Source organism: Urocitellus parryii, chromosome 1 (assembly GCF_045843805.1).
Source record: "Urocitellus parryii isolate mUroPar1 chromosome 1, mUroPar1.hap1, whole genome shotgun sequence".
Lineage (NCBI taxonomy): Eukaryota > Metazoa > Chordata > Mammalia > Rodentia > Sciuridae > Urocitellus > Urocitellus parryii.
In genome coordinates, this window is record NC_135531.1 from 9,352,023 (window position 1) to 9,374,794 (window position 22,772).

Consider the following 22,772-nt stretch of genomic DNA (forward strand, 5'->3'; position numbering starts at 1 on the left):
CATCATCACGTGATCTCGAGACATCTTTGTTGTCTAGTCATATCTCCATTGGCAGAGAGCTATGGAATCTTCTTTCTTTCTTTTGGGTACCAGGGATTGAACTCAGAGGCACTCAACCACTGAGCCACACCCCCAGCCCTGTTGTGTATTTTATTTAGAGACAGGGGCTCACAGACTTGCTTAGTGCCTTGCTATTGCTGAGGCTGGCTTTGAACTTGTAATCAATCCTCCTGCCTCAACCTCCTGAGCTGCTGAGATTCAGGAGAGGAGCCACTGCACCCGGCTGGAATTTTATTTCTTAAAAAAAAAAAAATCATGATTTAGATTTAGACATTTTTTTTTTTTTTTAATTTAGAAAAGACAAAAACATCAAATGATGCATGAGAGACCTTTTCTTGTTGCAGTGGTAAATGCAGTAGGTGACTGTCACATGCAGGTGGCAGTGGTCCAGGATAGAGCTTGCTATTAGGTTTTGGAAAGTTTACCTTTGTTCCATTCTTTGCCTGTGAGTTGCTGCTGCAGCCACCCATTTGTGCTTCTTGTTTTTCAGGGGCAGATGTACACGCCCGGGACAGCCGCCGCGGGATGTCACCCCAGGAGTGGGCTGCTTACACAGGCAGGGTGGAGGCCGTCCGACTCATGCAGAGGCTGCTGGAGCGGCCCTGCCCTGAACAGTTTGGGGAGAAATACAGGCCAGAGCTGCCGCTGACCCCGGAGGCGGCTCTGAAGCCTGCAGCCTCCAAAAACTGCTTGCAGAGGCTTGCTGAATTCGTGCGGTCCGCGCTGACCCCGCGCTCAGTCCGGGGCCTGGAGGATGGGGGCGTCCTTGACCATATGGTCAGGATGACCACAAGCCTTTATAGTCCCGCTGTGGCCATCGTCTGTCAGACTGTGTGCCCTGAGGACCCTCCCTGTGTTGGAAAACGGCGGCTGGCAGTGCAGGAAATCCTGGCTGCTAAGGGGGACCAGGGCACCCTTGCCCAAGAGAGGGACGTGGCAGAAGGCGCTGAACAGCAATTTCGGACTTCTGAGGTGGTGGGGGGCTCCGGAGAGGAGGCTCCGAGACTCAGTCCCCCGTCTCCCTACCTGCCAGGGGCCCAGGGGTCAGCCTCTGCCCGGCGGAAGGCCAGCCTCCTGCCTCTGCAGCTCCTGCGCCGGAGCAGTGTGCGGCCGGGTGTGGTGGTCCCCAGGGTCCGCATCAGCAAGGCGCCTGCGCCCACCTTCCAGCCAGAGCGCATAGGCCGCAAGGGCAGCGCCAAGGACAGCACCCACCTGCAGATCCCCAAGTGGCGGTACAAGGAGGCCAAGGAAGAAAAGAAGAAGGCAGAAGAGGCCGAGAGGAAGCGCCAGGAGGAAGCACAGAAGGAAAAGCGGGCGCCGCGCTGGAGGAAAAGGACGTGAAGGGGTCGATGGGCCGAGGGCCTGTGTTGGGCCAGCGCTGCGGGGGGCGCAGAGCCCCAGCGGGAGAAGGTGGAGAGGCGCAGGGGAGGCTGCCCCCGGCTGGGCGCTCAGAGGTGCGCCAGGCTCCTGCAGTGCGCTCCTCCCGCCTCTCCTGACAGCGCCTTCTGGGATCCCAGGAAGTGGTCAAGTGTTCCCAAGAGGGAGCTGGGAACAGCACGGATTGATTTGCCTAACCCTCCTTCCCCTAGCAATCAGTACACCTAGCGGGCAACACATCTAATGTCTCCCTTTAGAGAACCTCAATTAATAATTTTTAAAAACCAATTTTTCAAAGGGCGGAGTTTTTTTTGCATAATTTTGTACTTTTAATCATCATTTACCAATCTGCAGCATTTTACAGGTGATGAGGCTGTTTGTATTTAAGGCAGTTTTAATATATGAGTCTGAAGACCCCTGGTTTAAAATACTGTATCTAGCAATAAACATTTGTGAGAGCTGAATGAATTCACACAATTCACAAGATTCTCCCTCTTTTTGCCATTGGTTTTGGCTTTTGCCTTTCCATCTCATTGTGGGTGCACTTTGGTGTACATTTCCCTATTTGATTAATTGATACTGAATATTTGTTTTTATTTGATGGAGGCATTGACTTTTACAGCAAAAGATCAAATGAAACAGTTCAGATTTCAGTGTCTTATTTTAAAACTCTCTTGTTCATACAGTAATAATAATGAAAATCATTGTCGAATTATTAGGAAACAATGCATTAACTGCATTTCTTGCTAGACTCATTTTAAACAGGGGCTTTGGATAAACTGCCTAGGAAATCTTTTATTGGATATAAGAGAAAAATTGTCTTTTAATAAGTGGGGTGAGCTTAACAAATGATTACTGGAAATACAAAATTAAGTCATATGTGCTCTTAGATAAGTCAAATATGTATATCCTTAAAATGTAAAAATGCACGAAAGATAGGATCCCAGAGGGATGGAAATGCTGAAAGGGGCAGGAGGGTGATTTTTAGGAACAGGAGGCTAGAACCGAGTTTTAAGCAAGCTTGTTTTGGGCAAATTTCTAGGAGTATTTGGCATTTTCAGGGCATCCCTCTTATCCAGGCTCAAGTGGAGTTCACTTTTATTTCTCCTTTGATGATTGTCCCTGATCTTCAGTTTGTCCTCATGCCCGCTGTGTAAGATGTCCAGGATGTGGGGACTTTGGCAGGATGCAGATTCGCCTGGGCCCTGAGCTCTCAGGGGAGTTTTCTCTTTATGCTTTTATCTCCAAAGACTGAGAAATTCTTACTGGATCTTAGAGTATCTGTGACACATGCACTTTATTTAAATATTTAATTGAAATACTGGGAACCATGGATTTAAAAACTATCATAGACTGTGGAAGCTCTTTACTATAACCCTGGACACGTGCTGACACACACCTGTCTGTCTCATGATGCAGGCAGTGGGTGGCTCTGGGTTCTCCTTGTGGCTTCCCATCAGCACCTTCGGGGTGTTGAGCAATCAGGGGTCTCACACTAGCCCTTCCCCACTTATCAGATCATGAGGCTGCGCCCAGGCTGTTGGAGAGACTGGTGAGATAAAAATACTGTGTTTCAGAATCAGATTTTAGCATGTTTCTCCTTAATCCCAGAAAGACATCAAGATGAATGCCACAGAATCCTGGACCCACCTTTAGAACTACGCATATTAGTTGGTTGTGGGTCACCCCTGTGGCTTGGAAGTTGGATTTGACCACATCTCCTTGACCTCAGTTATCTTTGGAGGTTGTCTTTTCTGGGTCCCTGGCATTGTGGCATCTCTGCGCCATGTCTATGGAATCTACAGCTTCACCTAGCTTGCCACAAGCTCCTCCCTCATCAGCTGAGTGCCCAGCCAGGCAGTGCCAAATGGCCTCTAATCTGTGGCTCTCAACACTGGGTGCCCTGAGGACCACCAGGCAGTTTGTCAACATTTCCTGCCTTTACCCCTCCTGCAGAGGCTGGCACTGTGTTGGTCTGGGGGAGAAGAACCCCAGTGTTTGAGTTCCCAGGAGAGTACACTGCAGCTTGTGTTGAGAACTGCAGCTTCTCCTCTCACTTGGGGGTTGCTCTTCCTGGACCCCCATCCTGAGCTCCCACAGAAGGCTCTAACTTTGTAAGAATGTCAAATTGTCATTGGAACAGCCAGTGTTAGGCAGTGTCTGTTCTGGCTGATCCGGTATCCGCCTGCCACTGCATTGCCAAGTAGTCCTGCTTCTAACCACCGTGGGACCTGTGCACTGGGAATGGTATGGAGCCCCGCGCCCCGTCAAGCCGTGCCTCTGCTCTACTTGATCAGAGGTGCACATTCCTGGTCCCACCGGCCCCCTACCTCACACGACCCATTGTCAGTGTCCAGTGATGGGTGGACTGTCAACAGCGAGACAGGTGATTTCTTCAGTTTCTGTTCTGGGGTCTCCTCTCCTGTTTGTTCCAGCCTTGACCAGCTGCACAGGATGCACCTGACCAGCATGGGGCTTGGCCAGCAATACTGCTGGTGTCCACAAGACAGCTCCAGAGATACATGCGTTTGGAAAGTCTATTAGGCCGGCAAACTGGGGTCAGCCCAGCAGTTTCTTTGGCAGACTTGAAGGTGAACCCGCCACATTCCCTGTTCCAGGGGAGTGGCCATCTGGTGGGCTTCGTGAAGTAAGAATGACAGATGCGTGGGAGAGCTGACTGGCAGGAGGGAGCTGAGGTGTACCCCCACTTGTCACTGTGGCTGTGTGGAAGCATATTTACCAGCAGAGTTTTCCTTCAAGGACAATGTCTCTCCCCTCTTTCCTCTCTCTAAGGAGGAGGCTTTTGCTCTTGTTTCTCGGCCTCTTTGGAGTGGGCTACAGGACAGCCAGTGGACACTGTGCCCAGGCTTGGGCAGGCAGTGCAGGAGGTCAGGAAGAGAAGTCTGGATGCTTCTCAGCAGGTGGCCTTTGGAGTCTCTCAATTTGGGGATCTGTGGGAGCACAAGGACAAATATCCTCAAGGGGGACCCTCCTGCCCAGGCTTGATAGTGTCACTGCGAGAAGGTGGGGGAGGCAGGTGGGGGCAGCAGCTGGGCTTGTGATGAGCTCCACCAAGACAGTGAGTCCGCTGGTCACCTTGAGGAGGCTTGTGGGGCTCAGTGAGCCAGTCCCTTCTTAGGCGACATTGTTAGGGTGACCTTTTCTGGTATGGGGTTCGCAGAGAAGACATGATCATCTGGTCCCTGAGGCGGAGAGAAGCCGCCCCTGGTCTCCCTGACAGTCCAGCTGGTGTCGTTTGTGTGTGTTTTTACTGCTTCAAACAGCGGCACCTAGTCACCGAGGCTCCGCCCTCCATCTGTCATCAGGTGCTGATGGGCGAGGACCCACCACAGTGTCCCCTCCAGCTTCCACATTCCTTCCCTGAAGTCCTCTTTACCTTCTCTTTAGTCCCCCTTCCTTTTCTTTCTTGGCCTGTGTCTTCTCCCAGTTTGGTTAAACTCCTTGCTCATCTTTGGCACCAGCTGTCCTGAGGTCGAAAAAAACCAGAACAGGGGTTCCTGAGAAGCATTAAGGTGGCCCTGCTGCATTGTCAGGTCAGGACCTCTGAGTCCCCAAGGATGAGTGAGCAGCAGGCCCCGCCACTCCTGCACAGGGGTCCCGCCTCAGCACCCAACCCCTCCCGCTTTTAGGAAGGGTGGCCTGGCCTGCTCTCCTGACATGGGACAGCACAGAGGGTGCAGGCTTGGGGCCTCTGCTTGCACCCAGGGTGTCTATTAACTGTAAATAGCGAATTTCAAGTTGACAGGTATCTTCTCAGGGATTTATATATAAATATAGTTAGGAGAACGTTGAAGTATATTTTAATATGTTTTAGAGCTTGAGTAAATTATGATTAAACTGGACAGAAGAAATATTTCGAAGACATTGTTAATGCTGCTGATTTTAAGTGAGGTTTCTGGAACTTACCCCTTGGCAGAGATTTCCTTGTTACTGGACATTGGGGAACCCTGGCAGAGGAATTGGCTGTGAGGTGGCTGTGAAGTTGCTTCTGGGTGAGAAGAGGTGGCTACTTGACAATGCAGATGGGCCCTTCATGGCTTCTACCTCTAGAGCTGGCTACGCCAGGTCTGACGCTGCAGGTACACAGTGATGCTGATGCGGTTTTCCCCATTTGCTGTGTGCTTAAGCGTCCCGCAGTCGCCCAGCACCAGCCTACCAAGAAGGAGCAGGGAGAGTCGGAGCTGCTCCTCTCTGCTTGCTGTAGAGAAGTGCCCACGTCACATCATGGACATCCTGGGAATCACGGACATCATGGTGCAGCCTCTCGGGCTACCCTAGCAGATTCCCAGCAGCTAGATACCTCAGAATTGCAAGGCCATCACCACCTCCGCTTGGGGCACTCCTGAGATGACAGCTCATTCCGTGGCTCAGGAGAGTTTGTGACATGGGCTGGAAAATGGGATTCGTGATGCCTCTGCCTGTTCCTTCCCAGCTGTCAGCAGGAACCAGACCTCTGGAGTAGAGGCTGCTGTGGGCGAGACAGAGGCCCAGGAGGGGCCCAGATCTCACGCCCGAAATGATGGAAAGGCTGCTGTCTCAGACAGTTGGGAAGCCACAGGACTCCCAAATTCCATGAAGAAATGGCTCCTGGAGAGTGAGGGAGTGAGCCCGAAGCAGGAGAGGGTAGGAGGTGCCCTGATCGCTCCTCCATCCACACTACCTAAAGCCAGAAGACCCTTTTTGGATAATTTGCCTTGACCTAAGTTTGCCCTGGGGCATGGGTTACACCCTGATGCAAGTCTCCGGGTGTACTACAGGGTCGGGCTGGCTCCTCTGTTAACACTACGCTTGTTTCCCACTCAGGGAAGTGGTCAGGCCCTACTGTGCGCTCCCAGCACAGTTGGTCTGTTATGTGATGGAGTGCTTTTTCTTTACAGTACTTGGGAAGTCACTTGCTCAGGGTCCCGGTCTTCCACAGGGGGTAGCTGTTTGAATTCTGGACCCTGCTGCCTCGGTCTTGGTTTGCTGCCCACCGGAAGCACACAAGCCCCCCACTTTGAGCCGGGCAGTCACCTGGAGAGCCTCCGTCTTCTAGGGAAAGAGGATGGAGCATTGATCCTGATCTTATTAAGATTCATAGGAACAGAAAGTATCCATGGCGATAGATCTTACAACAAGCCAGTCATGGTTATTGAGACACGTGGAACTGTCACAGCGGATGACATTAGCCACAAAGAACTTAGAACAAACCTAGTTCTTCCTAAAATGCTGACTGTTCAAGTTCCCACCTCTGGACGCATTTAGGACTTGTTTTATGCACCTATATAATAACTCTTGAGTCAGCGAGTCATTTCTGTGCCCTTGGGCTCACATTTCTTCATTAAGATTTTAAATAAGTGGCTAAAAAAATGCCTCTTTTTTTTTTTTTTAAATTTAAAGAAACGGGAGAAAACAAAACAAAACAACTACCTGCATTGATTGGACTGATTTTCAAGGACATTGAATGCCAGTGCTCACACTCAGTTTCCTCACTCTGCCTGCAATAAGACTTCTGTGCAAAGTGCACCCCTGTTGTGTGCCAACAAGCACAGTGTGTGATAGGGTGACTGTGTGCAGAGGTGACCAGGCACACACACGTGCACGCACACCAGGTACACACAGATGACCTCAAGGGAGACCAGATTGCCTGGAAAGGTGACAGTGGCTTCCTAGTGGCTCCCAGGGAGTGTCTAGGTGACCCACTTGGTCAGAAGAATCATAAACCTGAGGGCTCCCTGGGAGTCCAGGTGACGTGTCTCTTTTTGAAAGATGACCCAGGCAGTTTGAAAAGAGCCACTTTGGCCGGGTCTGTGAGATCTCTCTGCCTAGATCAAGGCACCTGACCACTCGTTCTAGAAGCTGGTTTGGAACCACATAACTATGATTACGCTCAATGGGAACCAAGTGCATGATACCACACTCCCAGGAATGGTACCCAGCAATCCCAGGAACCCTCGGTGGATTCAGACTCTTGGTTTGAATCAGATTCTTCATTCAAATGAAGTGTTAGAGCTAATCTTACTGGGATTTTCTTTGCTCAGATGACAGATGGCGTTTACTGGATGTCCCAGGATCTGTGTTTTTAAGCAGTGGTGTCTTTGTGATGGGTTAGGAATGGAACAGACTTTTGCACAGGGTGCTGGGTTTCAAATTTTGTCATTTTGGTATAAACAGGTCTTAGAACCTGTTTTCTGAATGTAAAGCTATTTTTGTTTATTATTTCTATAAACCCAGACTTGATACTGTAAAGCTATTGAATATGGATATAATTGTATACATTTCAGAGTGTTTTATTTTAAGGTGAGAGTTTTGTTACAGTTTATAAGAGATATTTTCCTATTTAGATCTCAGGGCTATCTTGGGACCTTCAGATAAATGTGACCCCCCTCCCCAGCAGCTTCAATTATTGATATTCAAAAGGTTCATGATTTTTAAGTTAAATGTGATATTTTCAGCAGAAAGAATGTTTTTTCCTTTTTAACTTATGACAAATTCTATTGAATATTTTAAGTTTAGAAAAAAGATGTGGTAGTGTAAAAACATGGGGAAATTGTGGCAAAAGAATTAAAACCACTTGCAAAATAAACATATTCTCATGTGATATTTGAATAAACTTGTTTGTATAAATTACAAAAGATATATATGGTATATTTCAGGTGACATTTTAATTGAATCAGATTTGTACTTTCTTATTTCCACACTCTTTCACTTAATTTTTCCAAGGTAAGTGTTTAAAATATGTCAGTTCCCCATGAGTACTTTCTCATTCAGTGAAATGATGGAGAATTGAGATGGTATTTCTCAGACGCTCCCATAGGCAGGAATTCACAGCATACACAGAAGCAAAATAGAGCTTCCTTTTACCTAAATGGTATGCTGGATGTGTTTTGGGGGACCTTTTAAAATAATTTAAAAAGTATTTTATTAACTTTTCGGGGAGTGGGCACCAGAGATTGAATCCAGGGATGCTTAACAACTGATCCACAGCCCCAGCCTTTTTGATATTTTATTTAGAGACAGGGTCTTGCAGAGTGGCTTAGGGCTTTGCTAAATTACTGAAGCTGGCTTTGAACTTGTGACGCTCCTGCCTCAGTCTCTGAAGCTACTGGGATTACGGGCATCCACCAACATGCCGGGCCTTTTATCTACTTTTTTTTTTTTCAATAATTTTACTAAACCCAGGGATGCTTTACCACTGACTTATATCCCTGGTCCTTTTTACTTTTTTATTTTGAGACAGGATTGCACTGAGTTGCTTAGCTGCTAAGGCTGGCCTCAAACTCGTAATCCTCCTGCTTTAGCCTCACAGGTCCTTGGGATTATAGGCGTGTGCCTCCACGCTCAGATGGAACCAAGTTTTTAATGTGCTCTTCCCTCTATTGTATAAATAAGATCTCACTGGACGAGCAGTTTTGTTCATTGTCTGTATTTTGGGAGAATTTTTAGATCCCTTTCATTCAATTTCCACATAGTATTCCCCAGAAGAGGTGAAGCATAAATGTTCTTGGTTTTTACCGTTTATAAATAAGGAAGGTCCCCGTACCTATTTATTTGTACACACAAATTAGTGTTTTTAAAGGACCAGAGTGTAGAAGCAAAATTTGCCTGGTAAAGGAAATATGCATGTTAATTTCTATAGTGACATTACATGGCTCTTTGCACAGGCTCGGCCTTGCACTCAGCCACCAGCAGGGGGCGAGAGGGCCTCCCCCCTTGCAGCACTGTTTTGCAAATCCAGTGGTGAATCAAGGCATCTCTCATTGCCTTAATTTTCATTTTCCCCAGTTATTGGTGAGGTTGAGTATCTTTGCATGTTTCTCCAACAATTTTTATTTTCTGTTTCATAAATTCCTTATTTACATTTGTTCTTCATTTTTAATTTTTTTTTTATTTTACAGTTTAACATCATTTTTGCTGATTTTTTAAGGTTTGCTATGTATTTGGAGAATTGAACCCAGGGGTTATTTCCCACCTGTTGTATGCATTTCCCTCATTTTATCACTCATTCTTATGATACCTTTTGTATGTAAAATTGATTTAAATCAAATTTGTCAAGCTTTTTTTTTAATATTTACATTTTGTGTTTCTCTAGGAAGGCCCTTTCTACCCCAAGTCAGCAGTTTAATTTTTCTATAGTTTCGAATCTTCTAATGATTTATAGGCATGTAGTTTTTTTCTTTTTAGCTCAAAGAATTAAACATACTTCATCATTTAGGTTAATTTTTAAATTTTTTGTTTTAATTAGTTATACATGCACTTTGATATATCATACATAAATGGGGTATAATTTCTCACTTTTCTGATTGTGCATGCTGTAGAATCACGTCAGTCATGCAGTCATGTGTATACATAGAGGAATAATGTCTGTTGCATTCTACTATCCTTCCTATTCCACACCCCCTCCCTCCCTTCATTCCTCTCTACCTAAAGTCACTCTATTCTTCTCTAGTGCCCCCCTACCTTATTGTGAATTAGCTTATTTTTGATGGGACTTGAAATAATCAGTTCCTATTTACTTGGGAGTTTTGCTCTGATCTTAGGAAGTCTAAAGTCCAACTCATTAAACATCATAATACTACATGATTTTTAAGGAAGGACCCAAATAAGTGATTTCCTCTTTAACTTTAAACAAAACTTTGTCCTAGGGTAGAGTCGTAATTGGGGGTAATTGGTGCTTGCTTATGAAATAGTCAGTGATGTATTTGGTGGGTGGAAATACTAAATGAGAAGTTAACAGACGAGGAATGGACCTTGTAAAGCAGTCTGAGAACTGGGACGTGAAAAGTGAGACAGGGAGACAGGGGGAGAAAGACGTGGTCTTGTCTCTGGTTTCTGGCTGGATACTTGGGGGCCTGGAAGCACTAAGCTCCCCCTGCAAGCTGGGAGCGAGGTGGGTAGACATAGGCCAGCACTTCCCTGGGGGTTCACTCTGTCCAGGGCCTTGGGAGGAGTGTGTGCCTGCAGAGTGTGGTCAGGAATGTCCGTGGAGGCTTCTGCATGCAGGTGCCCTTGCCCCTGGTTCACCACAGAGCTTCTGTGGCCACTGGCTTGCAGGTCACGCCTGCTGTGTGCCTGGGTGAGGACTGGGCAGGTTTCCAGCCAGGGCCATGAAAGGCAGTCCTGAGCCTCCAGTCTGCCCACAGCTGCCAGTGCAAATTGCTCAGGTAGATTGCCAGCTTGTGGCCAGCGGCTCCATGATCCTGAGGGGTCACTGCCCCTGCAGCAGGGTTGGCCAGATGGGTCTCTGTGCAGTGTGGAGAGTGCCCAGAGGGCCAAGGGCTGGGCAGGCAATGCTGGCCACCCACCCATGCTGCATGCTGCTGGTTGCCCTACTGTGTTCAACTCTGCATTGCTCTCTTTAAAAAAAATCAACTGAAACTTAACAAAAGTGGAATGTTTTCCTAGCTAGAAAAAAATATGTGAACAAAACTCAAGTCCACCTTGATATTTCAGAAGTGTGATTTTAAAAAAACAAGAATATCAAGAAATTAGCTGCAAGGAGATGACTTTACCTTGTCTTTACCTCCTACTAAGACAGAAGCCTGGTCAGTGTCACAGCTGGGTGAGAGTCTGGATAGGGACTGGGTTCACAGACCATGGTGAGGAAGCCATTTCCCTATAGTGGAAAGGGGACTGTCCTCATTTCCAGGGCAAAGAAGTCTGTCAGGGAAGCCACTCAACAGCCTGGGCTCACTATGGCCAATCTGGATCCTGCAAAGGGATCTGCTCTGAACACCCGCTACCCTTTCTCCCCCATGATGCAGCCCTGACCTGTCACAGCCTTGGGTGACCAAGTGTAGGTGCCGATGAGAGGCCCTTCCTGTCCCCATCCTACCGGCATGGCCTCCCTGTGCATGATGCATTCTCCTCCCTTGAATTAGATGCAGTGTCTTCTTGGGGTGACAGGAATAGGTCAGGGGCGGGAAATGCCACACCTGTCCTCTTTCTATCCCTGGCTCTAAAGGTACTGGGTCTGAATGCCCCTATCCTCATACTGAGCCCTGAGAGCAGGACTCCACTCGCTGTCCCAGTCCTGGACTCAGGACTAGGAGGCCCTTGAGACACTGTGGCAACCTCCACATTCTTCCGGATTAACCCCCATTACCTGAACCAGTGGTCTTCAAACGGTGATCCCAGCAGTATCAACACACCCAGAAAACTGTCAGAGATGTGTTCTTGGGCCCCACCTGGATTCCTTGGGTTGCTACATCAAATCACCACAACTTGGATGACTTGTGACAACAGAAATGTATTTTCTCACTGTTCTGGAGGCCAGAAGTTCAACGAGCCACATTCCCTCAGAAGCCCTTGGGGAGGGTCCTTCCTTGGCTCGGCCAGCTTACATGGCTGCTCATAGTCCTCAGCCTTCCTTGGCTTGTGGCAAGGTTGCTCCCATGTGTTCCTGTCACCTGTGTCTGAATTTCCCTTTTCTAGTCATTGCATTAGCATCCCCCTACCTGATGGGATCATGTTTTAACCATATTACATGTTTAAAGTCCAAATAATCTCACATGGGTACCAGGGGTTAGGACTGGAATGAATTTGGGGGACACCACCACCCGAGGATACTGACTCGGAGCCTGGAGGGCTCCTGTCCCCTTCATGCCCAGTGGATGCAAATCTGAGTGCCTTCCTTGCCTGGACCGTCCACCTGTGGGTGAGGGAGGGATTCCTACCTGGGCTGTGAGTGGAGCACACAGCACTGGACAGATGAGAGCAGCAGACAAAACCACGAATGCTCACAGCCTGGGCGAGAAGGACCCTGCAGGCCACAATGGACCACACGGGGAGCCAGTGGCAGAGGGCGTGCCAGGAGGTGGGTACCCGCTAGTTTCTGCAAGAGGATGTGACTGGCATTTTGGGAGATTGCAGGGATTAGCAGGCCCTGTGTCTGGTCGTGGGACAGGAAGACTGCTGCTATTTGTCCACAAGCTGAGTGGGGGATGGAATGTGGTTGGACCATAACGGTCTCTCCTGGTTCTACCAGCAGTCGAGGAGGCACGCGATGTTAACTTTAGGTTCAGGTCTTACACCATATTAACTGGTAAAATGTACCTCAAATCCTTCACCTGTCATTGGCTGCCATCCGGGTCCGAGCTCCAGTCCTCCCAGGCAGAAAGCCATGAATCCAACCCTGCTGCCCTCCAGCTCGAAACCTGCCACTCCTTTCTGCTGCACCTAGAGAAAGAGCCAGCCTCCTTCCCTGGCCTTGAGGTGGGCGGGGAGCAGCCTGCTGCGCTCCCTGTGTCGGGATGTCCTGATGACGAGAGGGGATGAGAGGATGAGAAGGATCTCCCAGCAGACTCGTGGATTTGTGCTTCTCCCTGCGACACAGGTCTGCCCGGTCCTAGCTCTGCTCTCTGCCCAGTGTCCTCAGGTCCTCTCCCGGACACCCAGCTAAAGCTCGACTCAGTCTTTCTGCCATCTCACTTGTTCCCAGTGGCACTCTGCGTGTTGTCCTACCTGGCCTCCACCCCACACCTAGCAAAACCTCCTAGGGAGCTAGAGCCCCATCTTTCTCCTTCCCAGCTTCTAGAGCGGGGCTTGCACCACAGAGTTGCTCCATTTCAACTATGTGTGCAGGAGAGGTGTCCTGGCTTTCTGCTGAGCTGGGGCCATGAGCTGAGTCCAGCTCCCATCCCCTAGGAGGCAGATTGGACCACAGAGGGCAGAGGTCAGGGGTCAGCTCTGCCCGCTACTGGCCATGGGGTCCCGGGGGCAAGTCACTGAACTTCTCAGTGTCCATTTCAGCATGGAAGTTTTAGGGTTGCCAGTTTTAGGGTTCTCATGACGTAATTAATTGACATAGAGATCATAGTAAGGTCTTAGCAAGTTGGTGGCACTGAACGGTGGTGTCCTACCTTCTCTGTCAGACTCCAGACTAACTAATGGACTTCCATAGACCCCAGGGATGACCACAGAGACATCCACCTCTTGAGCCAGGCTCCCAGGTAAGTGAGTGGAGATTGAAACACGGCCCCCCACCTCTCACACCCACCCGCTCACCTTCATCAGCTCCAAGGGCTCCTTGACTACACACGGGCCACATTCATGGCTTCCTGCATCGTTTAATCCCAAGATTAAAGAAGGATCACAGCTTGTGCCTGCTCCAAATGTACGTGGTGTCCTCAGGGCTAAAGCCCCTGGATCCCACAGCAGGGCAGGAGCAAGGAGAGGGTCTTGTGACCCTTTGTGCTTCTTGAATGCCAGACAGGGCGGCACCCCCTCCCAGCTTGGGCTGTGTAGCTTCTGACCCACACTTTTGAGCTGTGTCCTTCCCAGGAGCAAGCCCCCTTCAGGGAGGTGAGCAGAGGCTGCCCCTGTTTGGAGCAGTCACTGGCCTCCAAACCTCTTCTGTTCAGGGGTCAGAAATGGCCTGCTACCTGTTGGCCTGGGCAGAGCGACTGTCCTACCAAACCCTTCTCCAGACTTTGCAGATGAGGCCATGTTGATGTTGAGGTGCTGGCATTTACTAGGGGATATTGAATGACAATGGAAATCAGCTAAATCATCTCAGAAAAGATGGCAATGTAGAAAATACTGGCTTTATTAGACCCAGCCTGGCTCTTTTCCCAGAAAAGCATACGGGGAAGAAGATGCTTGGCTTGCTTAATTAAACCAGACGACAACGGACATATCCTAAGCTATGTGCAGAAAGTCTTTGGAGACAGACTGACGGGTTTGATCCTGCTTTGTGTATGAATCAGTGAACACTGAACGCCAGTGCCTGTGCTACAGAGGGCTCACCTCAGCAGATTCTGTGCCCATTGCCTTGACTGACGGTCCTGGGGCTTCCCCAGTCTTCCCTGCCTCCCTGCCCTCCAGGTGGTTAAGAGCATCTCCCCCAGTGAAGCCTGATACAGGGTAGAGAAGCACAGTACTGGCTGCAGCAGGGTCACACATATTTTAAGTCCTTCTGAGTTCTAACAATGTCCATAAACGTCTCCCCAGGGAGAATCAGGCCCGACCTGCTCAGCCGCAGGCCCTGTATGAACTCCGGTGAGCTGCTCTGAACTACGCATGGTCTTCAGACAGGTAGAGAGGGGTCCTTGGTTCCTGGCTCCCCGGTGCCATCATGTTCCCAAAGAATCTACGTTCCACCTTGCCATATGTGCTGTGGGGTCCTTCACACAGGGACAGTGTCCTGAACGGTCTGGGCCAATAGCTTTCCAGTTGTGGTGAGAGGTACAGGATTGTCTGCCAGGAGCAGGCATCGTCTCCCCGGAGCCCTGTGTGCACCAGGAGTCTTGCCCCTGGACCTCCCAGGAGAAGAAGGACAATTCTCTCACCTGCCCTCCCATAACCCACCACTTGGAACTGGGAGAAAAGCTTAGACCCATTGCAAGGGTCACTCCAGCTCCAGAACCAGTGGTCCTGAGCTCTGGCCCTGCAGATCCTCAGGGGTGGAGCCTGGACTGGCATCTAGACATGGAGACTGCAGCCAACAGAACAAGTGTCTAATTTTTTTGATCTTTCTTTTCTCATTCATCGGCAAATAAAACTTATGCTACTTTCTTAAAGAAGTTGATTTTCTTAAAGAAGCATAGGCTGTTTTGGGGAAGCCAGGGCTAAAAAATGCATGTTCAGTCTCACTAAGCCACAGGCCACTGCCCCTGGTTTCCCTGTACCTTCCATCAACTAATTGGATCCCCCACGAGGGGATCTAATGTGGGATCCCTTACCTAGACCAAGCACAGAGGGTGATGTCCTCCTGATCCTCGAGGGCCTAGGGTGGCCCATGGGGCCATCTGATATTCAGGTCTTCATTTCTGTTTTGCAAAAGGATTGGGGGTCCAGAGTTAGCCAAACTGCAAGGTGTGGGGGCACAGTCCCCAAGACGTGCTCACTTCTGATGAAATAACAAGCCTGATTGTGGGGGGTGTTCTCCAAACTGTCCTCAGCTCCAGTAATTTCCTAGCAGGACTCAAGAACTCAGGGAAAAACTCATGGGTCACCCCTCAGCGCTGAGGGCTATGTACAGTCCCCACACTTGGACTCCACTACTGAGTGAGTGTGGGGAGGGTGGGAGCCCTCTCCCCGAGCCCCCCCCCCGCCCCAGGCTCTGCACCCCTGTGTGATGGCAGCAAGGACTTGTGGAGGGGCCATCTGGTCGGGATGGTGCCAGGAGACAGGATGGAGACCAGGCCAGTCCCTGCCTGAAGACAACTCTCCCTGCACGAGCTTCTTTCACGCTGTTGTTCTACAGGGCGACACTCATTTTCCTCTTTAGCCATGTGTCCCTTTATCGCGTGTCCAGATAACTTTGAGGTTAATCAGCTCAAGGCACTTTCGTTTCATGGTAGAAAATAGGCTGCAATCATTTGGAAAGAGGTTTCCAGACCTTTCTTTGAGAAAAATTTAAATGGCTGAAAGCCTGGATGCCCTGGATGGGTGTGCGGGGGAAGCTCTTCTTTGTATCAGTGTCTGAGAAAACAGTCATTATGCTGGGAACCACTGAACGCTCTCCAGAAGGAACAGATCTGCTCCACCTGAAGTTTCCCACTGCATCCCACCTTTGTGTAAAACAGATTCCCCTCCATAAAGTCTGCATCTCAGCGATTTGCTGTTTACTGCTGCAGGGACTGAAAACCCACGTGAGCTTGAGCTACTTGAGCCACCTCCACTGACCGCACCCTCACCGCAGGAATAGGTATTGCTTGTTTTCAAGATTCCAGGTTGAGGGCACTGGCTTCTGCTTGTTTAGTTATGTTACTATAAGCCACGGACGTCTAGAACAGGGCCCAAAGGCTTGTTGGCCTTGGCATTCTGGATGTTTTGGATGCCATCATTCTGTGTAGAAGGACGTCCATGCATGGGGGGACATTGGGTAACACCTCTGCCCTCTGTGCACTAGATGCCACTAACTGGCCCCCCTCCTTCCTGTGCCAACTAGTTCTGACAACCAAAAATGTCTCCAGACTTTGCCCAAATTCCCTGGGCAGCAGCATCCCCCCCAGATGATTACCACTGCTCCAGGGATGATGAACATTGTCATTATTGCTCCAAACGTGTTCCGTGTTCTCTGTGAGAGGAACACCTGCAGGTTTGGGGAAATTTGCACAGGAAACTGAGCCCTTATGCTACAAGATGTTGGACTTTCTCTTTGAAGTGACCGGTGGCATTGCAGAATGACAATGTTGAAATGTAATCAAAAAGCTGTTTAGGGCTTCTGGGTAGAGTCCCAAATCCTCCAGATTATATTAGTTCATAACATCAGATAGTGTTGGGTCTTTTCTGGTTGACATATTGGATTTTTTTTTTAAAGCAAGGCAGTTGGATTTATAATATTTAGGATTAAAGGGGAGAATGAGGGGAAAATTCTTTTCTCTTGCCCTTAACTGAATTTTAGAGAGTCTGTTTGGAAGAGCAAGTTCAATGTTAGGCAGAATGTGTGAAGACACCTCATTAGGACCGATGTAAAAACAGACTTAAGATGCTTGGAGACTCAAAGAACAATGACCTGTAATGGACTCTTTAATACATTTTTTTTAGTTGTAGATGGACAGAATACCTTTATTTTATTTATTTTATGTGGTGTAGAGGATCAAACCCAGTACCTCACACATACAAGGCAAGCACTTCACCACTGAGCCACACCCCAGCCCTGCAATGGACTCTTTGCTCAATTTTATGTGTCAACTTGGCTGGTCCGTAGAGCCCAGATATTTAGTTAAACATTGTTCTAAATGTTTCTGCAAGGGTGTTTTTGGATGTGGTTTACATTTAAATTGAAGACCTTTGTGTAAAACAGATTCCCCTCCATAAAGTGGTGGACCTCCTCCAATCTATTGAAGGTCTGAACAGAACAAAACCCACACTCGCTGCCTGAGCAACAGGGGATTCTGCAGAAGAGAGCCCCAAGACTTCACTGCAACATAGCTCTTCCCGGGCTGCCAGCCTGCTAGCCCACCCTGCAAATAGAGAATTTGCCCAGTCTCCATAAGTTCATGAGCCAATTCTTTAAAAAAAGTTTGTGTGTGTGTGTGTGTGTGTGTGTGTGTGTGTGTAGTCACATGCCACTAAGGACAGGGATACGTTCTGAGAAATGCATCCTTAGGTGATTTTGTTATCTGCAAACACCTTAGAATGTACTACACAAACCAAGATGGCGGCCATATCCCTATGCAATACAGTCTTATAGGCCTACCACTGTATATGTGGCCTGTTGTGGAACAAAACATTGCTGTGAGGTACATGACTGTCTATCTACAACATCTTATTGGTTCAGGTTCTCCAGAGAACCCTGACTAATATAACCATTCTGAGGACATTTCAGGTACTCAAAGTTTCATGGTTTGCCACCGCCACCTACTCACCTCCCTGTTCTTCAGGAGCATATGGTTATAGAGGCCTCCTGGGAGGGTTACGAAATGCCTGGGTTTTTGTTTTGTTTGTTTTTATCCTGCAGAGGCCAGCAGGATGCCAGGTCTTGGGGGAAAAAACTTTACTTTGAGTTTGTAAAAAGAAGCATTTAACCAGCACAGCATCTGTGGAGTCAGGAAATCTGCAGAACAGTGGAAGAACACCATGGGCTGTCCAGGCAGGAGGCAGATGTTCTGAAAATAATTAATTCATTACATACCTGCTAGGTCGACAATATCTGCCTTTCCCCACAGTCCCTTCTCTGGCTGTCTGAGCTCAAGGCTCCTCCCACCCAGGCTGTGCCCTCCCCTTGGCTGGAGGTCACTCCCATGTCTCCATTGCCAGGTCTCTTGCAAATGGTGGGCACATCTCACCCTGTAGCTTTGCGGCCGTGTGTGCATGGGTGCTTACCTGACGCCTGAACCTGGGCTTAGGGAAGAGCCAGGCCTGGTTGTATAGTTCTGTGCGAGTGTTTGTGCCCTTCCAGTCAATATTCGAGCTTGTGACCCAAGACTTGATCCTCTGGTCCATGACCTTGCACTAGCCCACCCTGTTGGTAACCAAGCCTAAGTGAAGTGGATTTTTTTTCCCTCCAAGTTCTGTCTCTGGTCACTGTTGGAGGAAGTCCTAAGATTGGCTGGAACAACTCCACTTGTGGTCCATTCTACTCTTAGTTCAGTCTTTCAAGGCTCAGCCAGGTTTGAACCACCTTCAGCTGGCCCTGTGTGGTGCGCTCTCCCATCTTCTCCTTTCTCTTCTGCAGAACGAGAGGCTTTGCCGAGAGGCTCAGTTTGTGCTTCTGCAATGGTGCCATTAGTTGTCCTCTTCCTGACCTCCCTGTGTCCACATCTGCTCCTGTCCCCCTCATCTTCCCCTCAAGGGTAGGCTCATGAGCTCTGGGAACCAGGGGCAGACAGCTCTCTGCAAAGGGGGACAACTGCCCCTTTGCGCCCCCTTCTAGTCTTCTCTCTCCACCCCTGCAGATGGCTCTGCTTGGTGACCAGTGGCACTGCCATGAACTGAGCATGGCAGGTGCAGTGATGGAAAGGTGATTTACTAAAGGAACAGTTAATGGACTGGTGTGGCCAGGAGTTTATCAAGAGGTTGGTGCCCTGGGTTGACTAGTGTCCTCCCCCCAAAATATTCAAGCACTGACTCCCACTGCCTATAGATGTGACCTCATTTGGAAGTAGGGATTTTGCATTTGTAATTGGTGAAGATGATGTTACATTGGATCAGAGGAGGCACAAATCTAATGACTGGTGTCCTTTGGGACATTTGGACATAGACACACAGAGAAGGGGGTGTCCATGTGACTGCAGAGTCTGAAATGAGATTTATGTTGCTCTGAGCCAGAAAATGGCAAAGGTGGTGGCTGCCTGAAGCTTGGTGGTGGGAAGGAGCCCCTCTTATGCCTTCAGAGGGAGGACAGATGTCCTGCCAGCACCTTGACTTTCAACATCCAGACTCCAGAATGGGCAGAGGACGTGGTTCTGTTGTTTGGAGCCACTCAGTTTGTGGCTCTATTATGGCAGCAGCAGGGATCCAATGCAGGGACAATGGTATTTCTCAGTGCCAGGGAAACCCCCGGGGTCAGTCCCGTCCATGTCTGATGTGTGTGTGGTGCTTCCGTCCACCACTGTGGATTGATGGAGAATATCGACTGCCCCATGATACAAAATGAGCAAGACCCTCAGCCCTGTCCCCAGGAGACAGGTCACACACATACAAACAGCAGCTTCCAGAGGCAGCAGGATGTGACGAAGAGGGCTGTAGGGAGTTGCATTGTGTGATAAAGACCACGCCCAAGCTTGGTCCATCCTGACCTTACAGCTTCCAGGGAGAAAATTCCAGGGGTCCCTCCCAGCTCAAACTCAGACTTGGTCCTGCACCTCTGGGTTGTCTGCCTCCTGGTCTCCTCTGGGAGACCTTCTCATGCAGGCAGATGTTTGGCATATAACAAAGAACCAACTATCGACCACCACTCCTAGGCTTACCACGAGTAATTCTCTTTAAAATCTGTTCCCAATGGGCCTGCTCAGCACAGGGCCAGCCCAGCTGCTGGGCCCAAGTAATACATTTCCACCAACTATATTAAGCTTTTCCACTTTTTGCCAATCTCAGTAGATGATTATGCTCCAGTTGCCAGGTGTTCAACAGTTCAGATCTGTGACTGGGAAATGATTTTTTGAAAATATTCATCACATATGCACATTTGTATTTCTACTGAAACCACCTGGCAGCCCCAGGAAAATGTAAAAGGGAATCTCTGTGAGAGAAACAAGCCATGAGAATTGATGCGGGAGCTTTATTAGAATCTCTATTATTCTTGCAGTCGGCGATTGATAAACTCATTCAGAAAAGCACTTGCTTTCAGGGATCTAGAGTCCACAGTCGCGTGTGCAATCTAGCTTGGAGTTAATGGAACGTGCCTCTGGAAAAACTGGCGTGCCTCTGGCGGCAGGAGGTCCTTTCAACACGACAGGGGCAGGCTGCTCCTGTGGCATGTTCCATGGCAGTACTGCCAGCCTAGTCTGGGTCTCCAAAGACACACTCTGTTTATACCTACGTTTCAGCGATTAAGAAATATGAAATCGGCAATGTGGGCCTTGAGGGTTATGCCCTGGCATCCCAGGAAACCAATGCTGCCCATCAATGTGGTGCTGGGCTTCTCCCCCAGGGAAGAGGACAAGCTGACCCTGACCAGCTTGCCTTGGTTTTTGCCACCTGGCACACAAGCCTGGAGAAGGTACCAGAAAGGCTGGTCACGTGAACGATGCCCACAGTGCCACCTGGACCTGCAGCAGACTCCACTGCTGGTGGGTGGGACGGTCAGGCACACCCTCTCCTGAGCAGCGCTCCAGAAGCTTCTAATGTCTGCTTTTTTGGAAAAGCAGAGCACACCATAGCCTCAAGACAAGGCCTAATCTAGGGCATCTCGGGGCAGGAGACACGTGTAGAAACTGCACAATCTGATGTGCCCAAGTGCAGGCGGATGTGTGCCTGGGTAGGAGGGATTCTGGTCTCAGGGAGACAGACTACGCTCGGGGAGACGTGGTGATCCCTGGGGAGGCAAAGGGCAGGCCTTGACCCCATCTCTCATGCTTTCAACTCTTGTGTGAAGCACCCCAGAGCTAGCTGTGTCCTCCTCCACCCTGGGAGGTGGTCACCTCCAGAAGGCCAGAGCAGCCCTAGAGGTGACTGCTGAACCTGAGGTCTGTCTCCTTCTTCCCAGAGCCTGGACTGAGACGATCTCACTGGGCAAGTGCTCCTGGGATCCCCCTGCCCACGACCTCAGCACAATGGCCTCTGGAAAGAAAGAGCCTTTTCAGAGCCGATCGCTTTCCTTTGCGTCCTGTGATGCTTGGGTACCTTGAACTGAGACCCTTGTTGCCCAGGGAGGGGATTCAGTGTCAGGTGCCTGCTCAAAGGCCCTCCCTGCGACCTGCCAGCCCAGCCCTTATGTCATACCCTCCCGTGGCCATGCAGACTGTTACGTTTTTACTACAAAGCATGAAATGGTCGCGCTTTCCCTTAACCTTATCGAGTCTTGCCACACTGTGCCCTCTTGTTCTCAGGACCACAGGCAGGACTTCAGAACACCGCAAAGACAGAATTAGGCTAAAGGGTGAAGGACTTCATTTTACTTGGGTTTCAGCAAATTCTGCTAATGGCACTTCTGGGGGAGGGTGCGAGGATCTTTTCAATGACATCCCGCCAAGACTCCTAGAACACATTTGGGGTTTGAATGTTTCTAATTTTAAATATGGAAATTTAAGACAAAGGAAGGGGTGCTTGGCTTTGTCTTAGATTCCCAGGTTGAGCAGCTCTTGGAGAAGGTGCTGGGTCTCCACTGGGGACGTCACAGGGAAGCGAAGCCAGGACTGCTGGGGTGTCGGGGTGCAGGTGCTCCTTCACTTGCGAGGCTGCTGGATGTGCTGGGTCCTGGGGGAAGGGTGCTTGTCTATGGAGGCGTGAGGCTTCTGGTGAGCCACCTGTGCAGCCGCTGGGGGGAAGTCCTTGTCACCCTGTCGGAGACACAAATGAGCCACTGTGAAAGGGTGGGCTAGGTGTCAGGGCCCCACACCCAGCGTCCACTGGTTTCCTGCAGGGAAAGCAGAGGCTGAGGGGCAATGGGGCAGTGACCTCTCAGCAGCAAGGAGCCCCTCTCTTGTGGCTGGGGGCCGAGGCTCCCAGGGGGCCTCAGGACCAGGGGCCAGTGGGGAGGGCAGCACAGAGACTGTGTTCGCTGGCTCTGCCCCAGGCCACGAGACAGATGCACAGCAGGACTGGCTCTGCCCTGAGCTGGGTGCTGGCAGCTTCCCCTGCTAGATCTTTGTGATCATCCACATTAGGGGCAAGAAAGGACCAAAACCTGAGCCTCAGATTTGCCATCATTGCTGTGGGCCAGGCCAGGGTGCTGGTGGGGAAAGAAAGGCACAGGAGAAGGGGCCTGGCTGTTTTCCAGGGGGTGGGGGGTCAGTTGGCTTCTTGCACCAACAGTGGGCTGTGACAGGGCTGGGGTGGGCGAAAGCCCTGGTGTGCTTGGTGGAGCCTGGCCCCGGGGTGGCCTCACACTTGTGCTGGTGTGGCAGACATGTCTGTCTGCCCCAGGGTGTCTGGATGGCTGTGGCTGCAGCTCCATCACAGAGCCATCCTCACTAGTGGCCCTTTCTTCAGGCATGGCGTGATCAGGACCTGGATGTGCGGAGAGCAGCAGAGCCCAGGTGGCATTATGGAGAGAGCCCGCAGACAGGCAGAGTGTAGTCTCCCCGGATGAGGGGGATTCGAAGGGTTAGGGTGCAACTGAACCATGGGTTTAACTCGGCAGAGGGCAGAAGAAAGAGCCATCGCTAGGACATAGTGGACGACGTAGCTGTGTGCTACTAAAGCTATTCATGAACACCAAGTTGTATTTCTTAAATTCTCTTGATTCTTATGTTGACGTTTAAAGTCATTTAAAAATGTGAGGA

At 49.7% G+C, this 22,772-nt stretch overlaps 2 protein-coding genes across 7 annotated transcripts in view; one reads left to right on the forward strand and one right to left on the reverse strand.

Annotated features, from left to right (window-relative positions):
* Nucleotides 1-22,772, forward strand: part of Ankrd33b (ankyrin repeat domain 33B) — a 139,646-nt gene that overhangs the window by 70,778 nt on the left and 46,096 nt on the right. For 3 of the 6 annotated variants that reach the window (XM_077800002.1, XM_077800004.1, XM_077800012.1), the window contains one exon: nt 551-8,048. The exons of the other annotated variants lie outside the window; for them this stretch is intronic. In XM_077800002.1, the coding sequence (XP_077656128.1) occupies nt 551-1,401 (851 nt within the window). In that variant the 3' untranslated portion in view covers nt 1,402-8,048. Of the gene's footprint in view, nt 1-550; nt 8,049-22,772 lie in introns of those variants that run through there. 6 annotated transcript variants of the gene reach the window in all.
* Dap (death associated protein) overlaps nt 20,093-22,772 on the reverse strand; it is a 58,303-nt gene continuing 55,623 nt past the window's right edge. The window contains exon 4 of the mRNA XM_077800018.1: nt 20,093-21,827. Coding sequence (XP_077656144.1) covers nt 21,714-21,827 — 114 coding nt within the window. The 3' untranslated portion in view covers nt 20,093-21,713. The remainder of the gene's footprint in view (nt 21,828-22,772) is intronic.